Source organism: Rhopalosiphum maidis, chromosome 2, assembly GCF_003676215.2.
Source record: "Rhopalosiphum maidis isolate BTI-1 chromosome 2, ASM367621v3, whole genome shotgun sequence".
NCBI lineage: Eukaryota > Metazoa > Arthropoda > Insecta > Hemiptera > Aphididae > Rhopalosiphum > Rhopalosiphum maidis.
Genome location: NC_040878.1, coordinates 51,397,719 through 51,414,913, shown reverse-complemented (window position 1 = coordinate 51,414,913; position 17,195 = coordinate 51,397,719). Strand labels below are relative to the sequence as shown.

The following is a 17,195-nucleotide window of genomic DNA, read 5'->3' as shown; positions in this document are numbered from 1 at the left end:
TGCCTCGTTCGTTTCGACTTTTAGACGATCTAAAATATAGATCTCGTCTCTTGTGTAATTCCGATTACAAATCGAATAGGTAGAGACGGTAAACATTTTATTATTCGGTTCGTACGAACAATAATTTAATGGTTCGACGAAAATAACCGAGACGTAAAAAACAAAAACCCGTTTTGAGAAAAAAAGAAATCCTAATAAAATCGCTCGACCTGCCGCCGTCTACCGGTCGCCGCCTCGATACCCCCGCGCCCGGTAAACAATCTACAAATTACACTATTACTATTATTTATTTATAATCGTCATCGTCATTAAAGTACAATAATATAGTATGTACGGAGATTCAAAACAAGTTTTTTACGGCGGTCGGTCGCAGGCGTCGTTTGAAAACTCCGTCGACATCGATTAATTTTTTTTTTTTTTTGTTCGCCAGCCATTCTCGCCGCCGCCGCCGCCGCCGTCGTTGTTATAACGTACATTATTATACGGATCTCGATTATTATTAGCGGGGGATTGCCCGAACGCGCGTCCAAGCTGTCGGTGTGCGAATATCAAAATAACGCGCGTTAGTACTTCGCGTATTTAACGTCTCCCCGAGCCCCCGTACATTAACCATTCACACGTCTATTGTCGTGTGTGACAAATGCAAATAATAACGCGCGCATTGTGCATTGTAACTCCGTATAGGACTCCCCGTCGACCGCGACCATTGAAAAGGGAGAAACGCGATAAAACAACAATAACAATACTCTCAGGGTCGCCGGCGGAGGAGTCTCTTCGGCTCGGCAACGACACGAAAGCTAGAAAAAGGTATTTTCCGAAACGGTTATTGCCAATAACTTTTCGGGTATATACACCATAGTACGTGGATATTATAGCTATATAGAAGGCCGCTGATGTCGGGTGCGCTCTCTACAACTAGTACGCCATTGACCGTGGTCGTGGCGACGGCTGCGACGGCGGAGGGGTGTGAATATTTCGGGCAATAAACGCCTCGGTGAGAACGCTGCCTCGTCGGCGGCGGCGGCGGCGACAATAATAAAACGCTTGTGCGGCAGCCGGCACAACGCCCGAGCAGACCGACGAGCATTGTCGGAGTAGCGAGTACTCGGTAGTAATAGTAGTAGTAGTAGTAGTAGTAGTATTAGAAGTAGTACTGAGTAGCGAGTACTACTGAGCGTCGCGCCGCCGCTGCTCGGTCGTCGTCGTCGTCGTCGCCGACGCCGTGTTGATGTCATTGTTGTCGCCCGGCCCGCCGCTGTGTGCGTGCGTGTGACACGGCGAGTGTTTTTTCGAAGCAACCTTGGGAAGCGGCGGCGAGGCGACGACAACGACGACCGGGTTTTTGTTTTTCCCGATGTACAAACGGAAAACATTATTTTGTTGATCGAAATCCGGTGCGCATGCGCCGCGGCAACAACGCGCCGCGGCCGGCAGTTGTTCACTAAACATTGTTTTATAACGTGAACTAAACCCAAGGCCGGTGCAGTTTGCCATCAACCATCGAAACGCGCGCCCGTTTCCGCCGATTGTTGTGACCGCTGTGCTACTCTTGCATCTTCACTTCTTCGTCGTCGATCGGCCGGCACAACGACATCATCCTTAATACATTTTCGACACAATAATCGCTATAATTATTGAAAATATCCCGCCCGACGGCACGTTATTGTTATTATTATTGTTGTTGTTGTTGTTGTTGTTGTTGTTGTTTGTCAGTCTTAACGCCGACGACCGACACCGCATGCGCGTCACCCGCCACTCGAAACCGTCTGAAATTCGAAACGAAAGCTCAACGGTTTTCCACTCTCGTCCGTCGCGCATCGGCGGAAGTCGTGTGGCGCGGTGGTGGTGGTGGTCCACCACGAACCCTGTGCCGGAGCGGCCATGGAGTGGTACCGAGAGCAGACCATCCAGTTGATCGACTTGTTCCGGGCCCGTCCGGCCCTGTGGGACACCAGTTCGGTGCACTACCGTAACAAGCGCATGAAGAACGAGTCCCTGGAGCAGATCAGCGCCAAGCTCAAGTGTCCCAAGGAGGAGATCGCCAAGAAAATATGCACGTTGCGCGTGCAGTTCAGCCGAGAGAACGTCAAGGTGAAACGGGCCCGGGAATCCGGTGGCGTCGCTTACAACCCCAAGTGGTTCGGCTACCAACTGCTGTGTTTTCTGAACGATCAGTCCCGGTACTCGTCGCAGCCGCTCAACAACTGTTCGACGGGCGCCCCCGCTGCCTCGGGGGCGTCCGGAGCCATGCCCGGCGGCGCAAACGCGCAAAACGTGAGTATTAGTATAATATTATTATAACAACGGCATAATACTATTAAACGATAATTATTATCATCAAACTCAAAATTGCGAATGTAATGGTACACCAGGTTCGGATCCAGAACTTATTTACGGGGAGGAAGGGGGCAATACCACCATGTACATATCGTATTTTATAATAAAAATCAGACGTCCTAAAATTTACCCGTGTCAGAATCTACGGGGGTGGCATGGCTCCTTACTCCCCCCCCACTCCCTCTTGGATCCGCGCCTGAATGGTACGGTGCAATTCCGTCTAACGATCTGCTTACGATGCACTTTCTGAGGTCTATAAATCAACAAACATCTATCCACGATTGAGATTTACCCTTTTTCGCTATTTATAGACAAGATGACGTCTGTTCAATCACTTATGACTGGAAATCGCTTAAGCTGAACAGGGAATTAGTAGTTGTCTGATCGAAATATAATAAGAGTCTACTTGCAAGTAACAGAGATGGTAATTTTATTAATTTTGTGGGAGAAGGGGAGAGTCCAAGACGCCACAATATCAAAATCAGCTCCTTTAAAAATCTGTACGGTGTACGTATTGCGACCAGTGAGGATATTTTAATGCTGGCGGTTCAGATCTATTTTTAGCCCTTCAGAGTCGAAAATCGTAGTTTGGTAGCTGTATATTTTATAATATATTGTACTATTTTCGGTTTTAGCTGATTTCCATTTACCAGCGAGCGGGTGATTAATGAAACGATAACCGCGTAAAACCGGCGGCTCAGCGTGAAGAAACGCTCGCAACTTGTGTCGCTAATCGCACTGCTTGGTAGTTGGTTGTGTGCGTAGTTACTGTTACCATTGCGAGTTTGCAACGCTTATCGCTCAGCGTGTAGACAGTGCGACGCTTGCGCTCGACGATACACTATCAGGCCGGGGCGACCCCGCTCACCCGGCCACCATGAGTGCAGGGTGATAGTTTTGTTCGGATCAAGGCGATCACGCCACGCGCGCCTAAAGTTTTTATTGGGGATTTAAAAAATCATCTGTACCAAGGCCATATTAAACCTAAATATAAGACCCTTTCGGCGGGTACGATAATTGTGTATATAATATATTCCCGGAACCATCGTGTCTTCTATTTGTATAGACATACAAATTACGTAAAAACCGCTAGTTAAAATATGTGTTGTTTATCTGTATCAAAAAATTCAAGTTTTTATGTATTTAAATTATGAATGGATTCCTACTTATTATATAATTCGATTTTATGAAGAGTTTTGTCTATTTTTTCGTACATTTTTAGATCGACGTCTTTAAGTAAGACTCGGAGTAATTTATTTAGTAATTAAAGTTGTAATAAGATATAAAAACATCAATTTTCCGAATTTTTATAGTAGTTATCAATGGTTATCAATAAATATTTTATAGTAGATTATAGTGGTAATTAGTGCCTAATTACCTATATTTTGTTCTATAAATAGTACCTATATAGTCAATACTTGAATATTCAATAATTATTGAGATAGGTAAATGTCAATTCTCTGTATTATATTATTAATGCTTAAACATGTTAGGTATGTTGTTTCAAACTACAACATAATGTGCTAAATAAAAATGAACATATTCGTCAATTTTGGTTAATTATAGTTCATGAATCGACTATAATATTATAGTCATAATAGTAAAAATAATAATAGTTATCCTGTAAGAATATTAAAAGTGACCCAGTATAACATTGCCTTTACTGTTCTACCTTACTGGCAAGTTTAAAGAAACTTCCATAACCTAATGTACAATTTCAATCTTTTACTCAAAACTTTTTACTCACTCAACCCTAAAAAGTTAAAATTAATATTATACATAGTCACAAACTTACAATAATGCTAGCTAACTAACTATGATTAGCTGCTATTTTACTGTAACAAAAACACGTAATTATTGTAAAAATAATAAGCGGTGAATAAGTATACTTGCCTTTGCACGCACAATTCGGCAGTTTTAAAGTATAATAATTTAGGTTGGCTATAAAGAAAAAAAACGTATAAATGATAAGCGCGTCAACGTGTTGTAAGACTGTGAGCTTGAAAATTACTTATTGTGTTATAAAGACGGCAAAACCATAGCGTTCTACTTTTTAGAAACAACGTAATTTTTACTAGTATGTTTAGTACCCGTTAAAGTTTAACGACACTATTACATTCGTGCGCGTTGTTATAAATATACATATAATTTTGATAATGCCGTTAAAAAATCTATCGACAAGGATACCAGGAATTTTTTGTTATAATTCATTCTAGTAAATGTGTGCGATCTACCATCGGTTTTTGCGGTTTACCGTATTTCTCGCATAATTTTTTAGAACTTTATTATAGTTATGACTTATGATGTACCCACATCAATATATAATAATTAATATTATAATATTAATACTATATTACTATATTATAGTTAAACAATAAAATTTATGTTGACAAATAAACTATATTGTTATAGGTATTTCTATTAGGTACTTCAATTTTAAGCGAATTAAATATAATAGTTAAATTATTATAAATGCATATATAATTATTGATACTATTTATGATTAATGATATAATGTACTAATAGGTATAATTGAATCCACATGTATTTCATTATGTATCGTACGATTTTGAAAACTTAAAATCGTGTATTTTACCTTAAAAAAATAGAAAAACGTACACAATATTCATGATTATTATTGCATTAAAATTAAAATATTAAGTAGGTAATTAATAAATTTATCGTACTAAAATTTAAAATCTGTATTATAAATTTATTTGAAACAAATTGTACTAAAAAAAATTAAAAACAGTTTACGTTCTCGGATATAACTCAGTATCTCATAATTTCAGGATTTTTTCGAAAACGTCTATGTATAATAGATATATCATCTATATCATCTAAGCTTTAATGCTATTTTCATAGAATACTAAAAGTTAAGTAACTCCTTTGAAATATTAAAAATTTTATGACTTTACAATAATAGATAAAGATCAGTTTTCTTTCATTAATTCCAGTTATGTGTTTACAAGAACGGTTATATTTTCCATAGATATTTCCCCACTCTATCACTTTTCACCTTTGAAGAGTAGTTTTATCAGAGTAATTTGATAAAAAAATGCCTGCTTTATTAACATTTTCATCATTACAGTAACCTGTTTAAACTGTTTAAAGGGATAGCCAAACGTTAGCAAGGCAATTGGAATATACGAGTACTTCACAGTTATAAATCCTGATGACTTACCTAAAATCTTACAGAAAAAGATTGTCATTGTCGGAAACGCTAAATAATTGAAATACTAATTTTCTTCATTTGTTCAGCCTGTTGGTCAGTTTTTATTTGCAAAATAATATCATTCATATTATTTATAATATAGACACGTTCAATTTGAACCAAAAAGTCGTTAAATTCTTTTGCGATCACTCTGTTTTTCTTACCGTTTACCAAACGTTTTATCATTCCAATTTTTTCCTCAAACGAAAATTAACGAAGCTGCAAAATAACGGCCTGGCGTTTTCACACAACTGACGCTCTTATAACTAAAAAAACACCAAAACTCGTTGTAATCCTGTTTTTATATAACACAAAAATATTATTAGATTGAAATAAGTAATGCACATACAACTAAAGATTATGAACAAACTATAACAATTTGTGTGGGCTGAATCGTTCTTAACCATTCTTATTAACCATTTTCGGTTAGTACACTATTTTAGTCACCATTATAAAAATAATTAAAAATAAATTTTAAATTGGTATGTGACGTCAATTTTTTTTTCCAATAATAATCAATTAATTTATATGTAAAATAGTTAAACATTTATGAGTATATATTTTTTAAATAAGCATTAAATAAATATTAAATCGGTTTGATTGTTGTATAGTAAGTGCCTACAATAATTATTAAAATAAACGCCAATGAATTTTTAATACAAGTACATCTACGCGGGTACGCTACAGTCAGTTGGAAAAAAAAGCTTTCTTTAAATGGTTCAAAACAAAAGTTTTATTTATTTAAAACTTTTTTTTAATGTTTTAAAAAAAATATTTATAATATTTATAACAATGCTTTGTTTCAAGTGTAATATATTATAGGTACATTATAAAGTAACATCATTATTATATTATCTACACCATATAGTTGTACCGTGATCTACAAACAAAATGTAATATATTTTATAAAAAAAATTACGATAAAATTGTAGGTTTATTTTTGAAAGCTTATGTATAATTGTTTTAAAGTTTTAAACATAATATCATTCCAACCCTGGCTACACTACACCACACACACACACACACACACTGTACACGACTCTGAACTCAACACTCTGCAGCACAATTAAAGATATCTTTAATCGTGCTCTGCAATATATAAAAATACCTAAATGACAATATCAAGGACAACGGAAAATCTTCCGGTTCTCTTAATTGGTATACCATATACAGGTAAAATATTTTAGAAAGATGATAATCTTATGGCAAAGCAAACTGCCAATTTATAAATATAAACGGATGATATCATTTTAATGATAAATCAATAGTAAAATTTTAAATTGGTGACAAAAATAGTGTACTGGCCATAAATGGTTAATACGAAATGGTTGAAAAATAAAAAGTGTGTCGACCAAAATGTTATCAAAAAATGACCACTTCTTAAGAATTGAAAGGTTATTGTGTAATTTTTTTAAATTTTTTAACATACAATGTCATATGGACTCGTACCACCATCGGGCACGATCTAATGTTTTGTTTGTTATTAGCAGATCTCGTTGTAATCGATGCTTGTTGTAGTGATTTCTATTGACGTGTATATATCGAAAATTGACGTAACTCGGGGAGCTTAGACATTAGAATGTTAGATTCGCTGTACCCTCTCTTAGTTAAAGTTTGAATTCTCGCATTAAGAAAAAACCATCACGATTTCAATATGTAAAATATAAAATAAAGTATGTACATACCTATGTAATATATTAATATTGTGTATGTACTTATTATATTATGTTTAAGAAGAATCACAGCATGCATACATACATGATATATATAAGTGATCTGGCTAATGGCTATAAGTTAAAAGTTTATAACAATTATGAAAAAATTATTATCTACTATATAAGGTTATCGATAATCTATTGTTCATCAACTATTAACTATTGTTTATAAACATTTGCGTCTATGTAAATATAGGCGTATATATAGTTATAAAATATATATTATACTCAATTTATTGTTTACATCTTGATTTTAATGACGAAGGGGGAACATTTTTACTCAATAGTTTATTTTTAACTTTGATTTTATAAAACCCCCTAGTCCCTGTAAGGCAGTAACCTTCAAACTATAGTGGTAGATACTACTATAAAACATAGAGCATGATGGTTTTATCACAAAATGTCTTATTAATTATTATGATATTAATTAATCATTACTTTATCATATTAGTCGACTAAAATATTGTATGCGTTCCATGGTAACAGATTTTTACTATAACCTGTCCCGGATTTCCGGAGAAAAAAGAATTTAGACATTTGAACAATTTGACATTCACCGGTTAATCAGTCCGATTATCTATTTTGTGCAATACTACAAACAGTAAAAACAAACTAACAAACTTTCGGAATTAAATTTATAGATTAAATGCATAATTAATTTCGTTAGAATTATTAAATGCAAAATATATAATCTTAGTCAGTGTTTTTTATTCATTTCGTTAGATATGTATAATATACTGGTTTATTTATTCGCTTTTAAAGGGTATTCGCGATTAAATAACTGCCCATTAAATTTTAACATACGTTTAGCTACATACATATTATATATTTATATCTATAACTGATTTTAGTTTTCGACCGTTGCAATTTATAACAAACGAGTTTTATATAGATTTCGATGATCGTTAAATTGTAGTGTCTTTGTTTCGTTTTCGTTAGCATAAAACAATTCTATACTATGTTTTACAGTCTCATATAACCTTACAGTAGCTCTTAAATGTTTGAGGTGGATAAAATTCGAAAGAGGGTTTGTGAAAAGTATACAAAAGACAAATTTTGAAATTAAAACAAATTGTATTTTTTAATTAGTCGATATGGATACCGGTCATATTTTTTTACCAAAAAGTTCAACAATACTTAACCTAACTCAATTTAAATATATTTTAAATTTAAGTTTTATATACAGAGTGATGAAGTGGCACGTAGCCAAGGGTATCTAAAAATGTTGTTTTACTATTTCAGCCTTCTTAAATTTAAATACTTTTTAACTACTATTTTAATAAATCAACATTTTCTGAACAGTATTCTGTCAATTATAGAAAACGTAAAAATTATTATAATGATAAAAACAAGAAACGTTTTGTTTCATATAAAATTATGTTGATAAAATATTTTCTATAACGTTGATAACTTGGTTAATACTTTTCGAGATGATAAAAGCTTTTAAAATAATCACTTTGTATTATACTTTAGGTAATTTACAGTATTCATATACCTAAAAATTAAATTTTAATTTATAAATTATGTAGTTATGTTTTCAAAGTATGTATTTTTATTATATTTATGTAATATTAATAACTATTTCTTAATTATTATTAGATATTCTAAAGTTTATTGATGGTTACTATTTATTAATAATTATCGATACGTAATTGGCTTAATTAATAAATAAACAATGTTGTATGTGAATGATTGTGTCTTGCAGTATGCTTAGTGAAATTAGGTTATTAATAGTAATTATTAGTAAAAAGTCGATGAGGAATACGTATTTGATTTAAAAAAAGGGTTTGAGAATATTGATTATTATTTACGTTGTCTAAAATTCTTTATTTCGTTGACCATGCCACTTATATTCATTATTATTCTCTTCTAATTAATTCCAATGTAATACTTCTTTGATTTGTTAAAATCAAATAAATATAAATTTAACATTACTTATTATTATAAATCATTACTCATTACTCATTAGTCATTACTATAATGTTCGCTCAAATAAACAAATTCAGTTTGTTTGGTTTCTACTATTTTTTCTGTTAAAAACATCGCTTGTAATTAACTAATCATTGTATAATATACTCTGTACATGGTCGATTTATGCTGAATCATTTCTATCTCCATGACCTCTGGTCAAACTGCTAAATTTGTTTGAAAAATGTACTATATTATATAATATTCGTACGATGAAGTTCAAGCGGTAAAACGAGTGAGATGTATTTACACATTAACAAAATTAACCACAAGTATTTATCAATTTAAAAATTCTCTTACAATGATGATATTTGTATATTTCATGTATGATTATTATTATTTATTCTGTTACTGAAAAAAAGTTAAGAGAATGGATATTTTTTTTATTTCTTAAATACTCTATTGTTGATAAACAGCACTTACATGCGACATCCATAATGTTTTAATCATAACGTTTTCTTGTTATGTAGAATTTAGATACATATATTTTATAGAAGTCATATTCATCGACACTATCTCAATCGAAATCCTTGTCGGGAACCGTTATAATCTTATGCAGCATAAGTTGCATAACAAATAAAGATATTAAGTTGCCCATGATTACACACCAAAAGTATTAGGTCCTTTGCACCGTTCCCACATTGTATAAATTTCTTTTATAATTGTATATTTTTTGTGCTATCATAGTCGATTTGATTGTTGGTTATCATTTAAAAGTTTTAGCTGTAGAACAAGCAGCAAGGACGCACTCCAACTATTTAATATAATTTGGCAATAAGACTATATATGGACGTACTCGGACTATAAAAAAAATTAAAATTAAAAACGGAATGTACTCGGAACATCTCCCTCAATATACGACCATAATTTGTATCTCATATTTCATACCCAAAGCCATGGTGGCTAACTGGAAAAAATGTCTTGAAGAAAGGTTACGTTATTGTTATCCTCAGTAAAAAAATAATTATTTATTTATAACTTAAAATCTTTATTTAATTTTTAATTTTTTTGAAGTTATGGTGACATTCTTTTTTAACTTCAAAGCATTGTGTACCAGTTACAACCCGTAAGTGTATTTTAAAAAACTAAAATAATTCTTTTAACATTTTAATGTAGGTACTCTTAACAGTTGTAGGTAAATGTGATTTTACTACATTTTTAAAAGCTTAAATGAATATAAAAAAATACTAGTTGATGAACAATAAACTCGGAGTGCGTACCAGAAAGATTTCGTAATTTTCGATTATAATTAATACAAAATCTCGTGTTTGATATTTGTGTAATATTTTTGTCTAGTATTTTAAACTTTTTCCCATGATAAAAAAGTGCCTTTCCATCCCTGATTTAAAATTATTTCGATAAATGTTCCTTATCCCACCATCGCAAAAATATAGCTTCTTTATTGTTTTTTTATGTATATAAATGTATATTTTATAGAGTAAAAACTACTAAATTGTGATTTGTTAGGTAGTATGTTTTTAACGATACACATCAGAGCCCTAAACAATTTTTTTCACCCTGTTTAAAAACTTTCGAAACAAATTTACAATTTGTATGAAAATGACATCACAATAATGTTAAATATTCAATATAGTTTAAAATTTATGAACTGCTATTTGTTTAATATAGATTAAAATTGTATATTGTTTTAGATTAGACTAGAAATTATTGCTTATACTATCATATGTTTGTATTAGTTAATAGTTAGTCATATTGTTTATATTTTAACGTTAAAATCGTAATAAAAACGTAAAGCTTGTTACTTATAGCAATATGTTACTCTACAAACAATACCATAATTTATCATGAAAATTGCATGATATATAAAACACAATCTTACATTAACATCAAAACAGCCTACATTTTAAGAAGTTAAACTAATTTAATTTAAGTTCTTTCTTTAATTTCTCTCTCATTCTCTTCTTTCTTCTTTAGATGTCATCACCTCTTTCACGTATTTTTTTATCGTTTCCCATTTGTTAGCGTTGTTCAGCACGATCCTCACCATGTTTTCTGGGCTTATATCTTCTCTTAGTATTGTACAGTATCTCCTCTTTTTCGCCCATGCATCGCATTCGAATATGGTACATGAACATTATCCATTTAACAAATTATAATGAAATGAATACCTTCTATCGTCAACTAATTTTTAAGCTCAATAAACTTTACTTACCAATATAGTACAAGTTGTACCACAGAAATTTAACTTTTATGGTAGGTATTTTAAATGTAACGCAAGTAACAATATGAATACGCTAATATCCGATGTTATATTTTGTACACATTATGTTGTGTGACTCATAATCAAAATATATTTTTTTATTAATTCCCCACACCGAAAATTATTCATTCTTTCGATTCATTATTCTTTATGTAAAAATACATTTTCTATACAAAAACAACAACTCATCAATTAATTATCATAATATAGACATACATTTAAATCAACATTGATCGTTTTAGCAATATTGTGTGTGGTACATCTAAAATTATAAACATATAGGTACTTATTATAATGAGTGATGGTTTAAAATAACTGAACTGTAAACTATACAGTTTTCTTACTTAATGCTAATAATATTTTACTTTAATTAATTAAGTGCTTAAAAAGTTCGATTAATAAATATCAGTTTTATAAAAATGTTACAATGTTTATTATTTCCCAAAAATATATTCATATGTGAATTCTATAATATAACCTACCTATACTTTATGTCATATAATTAAAAAAATTAACTTATGTATATTTGGTTACATTTAATTTTTTAGGAGGAATATTTGCATTGGCCATTGTTGAATAGTGTAGTGTGTATACTATAGTAGTATAATTGCTAACTATATTGTTTATTATATATGTATCTATAGAGTCCTTGTTTACTATGAATTGTAAGCTACTAATTACACGATTTAAATAATGAAATCAGCACAATACAAACTTTGTTGATTAGAACAAATGGTTTTTTTAAATAAATAAAAATTATAGTATGTTCATTGAGGTAATAATTAATTGTTTGTACGTCATTAACAATATTAGCTTGTTTTTCAAAACAATTTTATAATTTTAATCCTGAAATTTAGCGTTTACTCATTTTATTAAAACGCACTTTCATTAGATAATGTATTTTTATGATTGAAAACCCAATTTTATTTAATAGTTGTTGTAAATTTGATACATTTTTAATATTGGTATAAATATTTACAGTCGATGGATATATTTTTTCATTGGTTGAAATAAGATTAATTAAATTGTAAATTAATTAAAGAAATAAAAAATGTTTGTAATATTTTGTATAAGTACTATTATATTAAAAATATTATTTTATATACAAATACAATATAACTAATTTTATTTCATTAGAATAATTTAGTAAATACATTATTTATTTATTTTCTAAACCAACTGAAACAAATACCGAAATAATATAGTACCTAATTTTACTACTATTATACTAGATATAATATTAGTAGTATATTATTATACTAGGACACTAGGTTTTATTTGAAGACAATTCTATTTATTTTAAATTCTCACTGTCTCGTAAGTCCCAATACACACATTCTTCAATACTTTCAAAAACTATTCATTATTTTAGAACATTACTAATATCAATAATATCACACAGTGACGTGTTATATTTAAAAAAAATATAGTTATATATTATATATAATAAGTAAATTAAAACAATATTCGAAATTTGCAAAATTTACCGTAAATACGGGTAATTATGAATATATAATATTAAATTTAGATAAAAATTATAAATATTTTTAATACATATGCATTTACGAGATTGCATTCATCGAAATATATTGATGACTTGATGTGTAATAAATTTGTTATAATTGAATTTAATTTAATTTAGGTAGGTAGGTGTAAAATTGTAGGTGAGAGAAATTCATTTGTTGTTCGAGTTTGAAATAATTTTGTTTTATAATTGTTTATAATTAATTGATATTATTAACCTATAGTTTAAATTTAAGATTAATCATTTTTGTAACTTTGTAAGTTATAAAATACATTAATGATATGACTTTCAATTTTTAAAGTCATCATAAAACACATAAATTACAAGCATAAATACGACCGAGGAATGTAGATAAATGTCTTCATATTGGCCCACTCAAAAGAACCTTAAAAGAACATTATTTTCATTTCATTTTACTATTGTTTTAAAAGTATGTAGTAATTATTAGGGTATTAAGAAATTATTAATTAATATCATTAGGTACCTATAATATTGTTTTTATTTATATTTTATGTATATATATTGATGCTAGTTCATAATTTATTATACAATATTACATGACCTTTATAGCTTCTATTTCTATATATCAATCGTATTATAACAACTAATGTAACGATTGAAATTAACAAACAAAAAACACGATAGGCATAACACTAAAAAATATAATTAAAAAAATTAGTTATACTGCAATATAGTAATTGTTATAAGAATCAGTGCGCAATTTTCATAGCGTCTCTATCGTTATGTCGTCACACAAGTTCCTCTAAAAAACATTATCAACCTATTATAATATTCTAATGCATTAAACCAATAATTAAACGAAAATACATTAAACCTTACTTAATGTAATTAAAAGAAATATGTATAATCAATTTGACAATTAAGTATTAAATTTGTTTTTAGAGAATGATGAATATGGACAAATTTAAATCTTTGACTAACTATTTGACACGTATACTATGGCTAGAGATCGGATTTATATTCTCTTAAAATCACTTAACTATGTTATTTATCCTTAAAAATGCTTTAATATTCTGTAAAAAAAAAAAGTAAAATTGTTCAGTTAAAATGTGTTTAATTAATTTGGTTTACAATAGCAGATTACATTTATTTTGTTTTGCTTACAATAACAATTAATTGGTATATAAAAATAATATTTAATATAATTAATAATCATTTTCTTCTGTAAAATATGTATAAAAATAAAAAGTTCTATGTTTCATATATCGGGAATATATCTTATTCCTATTTAACTCTCTATATACTAAAACCAATATGTAAAATCATAATAATTCGACCTCTAACCATGACTAATGTAAATCATTTTATAAGACATTTTATATCTAGATACAATTCAAATGAACAAAATATTGATATTTTGCAAAATACGCGTATTACCTAATCATTACCTAATATTAATATAATACATTTTTTTTTAGTAAATTTGTCTATTTGTTTCTACGACCATGAGAGATGAGACAAACCATAATAATCATAATATAAAAACTCATTAAAATGTCTTTCTTAATTTTGCCTAATTTATTATAAATTACAATAGACATCGTCATTATTACACACTTTTCACTTGTGCTAAAATATTTAAGTAGTAAGTAATAAGTATCTAGTATCTTATACGATTATACGAGTATAATTTATTATTATGTTATATATAATATTATATACAGAGTATATGCTATACAGAAAACTGACATACAGTATTTTCTCATGCTGCAATATGCATACGCGAATAAATACGTACCTATAATACTTATAGTTGTTCACAGATTTTGACCTTATCTGCGGAATACGGCTAAACTTATAAAAAATATTGAAAGATGAAAATAAAATGGACTAACCCGCAGTCACAACTGCACGACAGTAATAAAGCTAATACTGTATGATAATTGATAGCACGTTCAATCACGGCTGATAAATCATATGCGTTTGACATAAACGTTTCTCTAAAAACCAAAAAAACTGATAAAACGGTATTCTGATTATTCTGGAGCCTGGAGAATACTAGAATATTTTTTTATCACTACTAGCAGTGCCGTGCCATGGGGGGCCTAGGAGGCATGCGCCCCGGACGCATGGTTTAAAGGGGGCGAATATTTTTAATTTTTCCCTATGCGCCAAATCTTAACGGCACGGCTCTGACTACTAGATTCACTACAAATACGAATGTTGCCAATGTTGGTGTCGTGGACTTGTAACCCTTAAACCATTATTTCAAAGCTACTGCGGCTCGTGGATTTTTTTTATTTTGGTAATTTCAACAGATTTAAAATGAGCACACGATTTAAAAATAAACCAACAACGTCAAATGATCGTGAAAATGACCGGTATAGAAAAAAACACCCCGGGTTGATTCATTTTGATGAAACTACCACGGAAGGAAAATCCAAACGGGCCGTGTGTAAGGACTGTAAATTGTCAATAGTCACATTAGTTGAAAGGATGATAAAACCCATACTCATTTGTAAAATCTAACTAACATGCTAATGCTAATTTGAAAAACATTGCCTACAGCTGTGATTTATACACATTAAATTCCAGTTTTACTTTATATTTGATAAAGACACGGAGCCTTAGAATATCTATGAATGTCATATTATCATGAAGTAATACTTAATAATATAAAATTATTAAGTTTAGTATTGCAAATTGTGATGAAAAAAATATGTGTGTGGTATATTAGTATAAAATATTGGGAAAAATTAAATAGACCAAATATAGAACAGATGTTCCAGTTAAATAAACACCTACACTTAGGTATAGCTAGTTGTTTAAGGAGTTAACATAATTATATTTTCTAGCTATTCCATTATACAGTAAAGTAAGAAATAGATTTGAAACTGAAAATAATTTTTATCGTGTTTAAACTATTTACCATATAATATTGGATACATTAAACTCAAGTATATGATATAATTATCAACATTTAAAGACTAAAGTTTATGTTAAACAGTAAAATTAGGTAATAATTAGTTAAATATTTTTAATATACATGATACAATATATAAAAAACTTGTTTATTTACTTACCAGCAGTATTTTGGTTTTCTTTTGATATTTCTTTTATATTTTATTCTTATGTATTATATTAAAAGGGCGTTATTATTTTTCAAGATATTTTGTTTTTAAATATTCATTACATTAAAGTAAGATAATGTTAACAAAACTATAAAGATTTATAATAATTGTATGTTATAAAAATAAAATAGTTATTTAAAAATTTTTTAAATAAATTCACTCTGCAAGAGCTAATAACACAATTAATTAAATTATTGTTTATTTCTTAGTCATATTAAGATATTATTATTATGTTTTAGCAAGCAGACATGGAAAATCAACACTATAATTGGAGTCAAACATCTGAGGACAGTTATGCAGAAGCAAATGACACAAATGCAAGTGGCTATGAGGCAGACAGTGTGTTAGCTTCAATGATGCACGAATCAATGGATGACTACCACAACCAGGAACCTATAGTGGATGTGCAGGAACCACAAACATGGTCATCATATAGGAAATATCGTGGTATGCAGCCAGTAACAGGTGGAGATTATTCAGATGATGATGGTGGAGGCTACAGTAGCAGAAAGATGATGCGAATATCTAGGCTGGATGTACCTTCTGACGAATTCAATACATTCTCAGACTATGTGGCTGAACGGATGCGTAACCTTAAAGCCGACAAAGCTCTACAGCTAATGGCTCGACGAGACATTGAACAAGTGTTGTTCAAATACGAAATGAAATTGTTAGAGCAAAAGAGAGACTCCCAACAACCCGACACTGAGGCGGCAACCACATCAAAGTCTATTTCACCATCACCCATCAGCGACCTGGAACAACAGTAAACCAAATTTTATTGTGTTATAGTGTTATCTGTGACAGCATTTATTAAGTGATATCAACTAGTCGTTGACCAGTATCCATCTATGTACATTGTTTTAAATAATATTAATATTGAATAATTCTATTGGGGGAACTATTAAAGCTCATGTTAACCCTGAAATTATACATATAATATTTTAGACATTTGTATACAGCCAATAATATTTGTTAACGATATTATGTAAACTTAAAGACAATTTATATACATAATTTTTGATTCCTATATATTTCTATTATTATTAAATGTATGTATTTCTAATAAAACATTTTACATTATGAGAGTATGATTTTAATTACAAACAAAAACTATCTTGTC

At 30.1% G+C, this 17,195-nt stretch overlaps 1 protein-coding gene across 1 annotated transcript; it reads left to right on the top strand.

Annotated features, from left to right (window-relative positions):
* Positions 1-1,133: 1,133 nt before the first annotated feature.
* On the top strand, positions 1,134-17,105 carry LOC113551895. Its single transcript, XM_026954461.1, has 2 exons — positions 1,134-2,274; positions 16,312-17,105. The coding sequence occupies exons 1-2, from the start codon at positions 1,882-1,884 to the stop codon at positions 16,840-16,842; spliced, it is 924 nt and encodes a 307-aa protein (XP_026810262.1). The 5' UTR covers positions 1,134-1,881; the 3' UTR covers positions 16,843-17,105.
* Positions 17,106-17,195: the final 90 nt, after the last annotated feature.

Bases quoted from the DNA above. Each gene is read 5' to 3' on its own strand.
- LOC113551895 (XM_026954461.1), top strand. From the start codon at position 1,882: ATGGAGTGGTACCGAGAGCAGACCATCCAGTTGATCGACTTGTTCCGG. The intron at 2,275-16,311 runs GTGAGTATTAGT...ATTATGTTTTAG, and splicing joins GCGGCGCAAACGCGCAAAAC to CAAGCAGACATGGAAAATCA.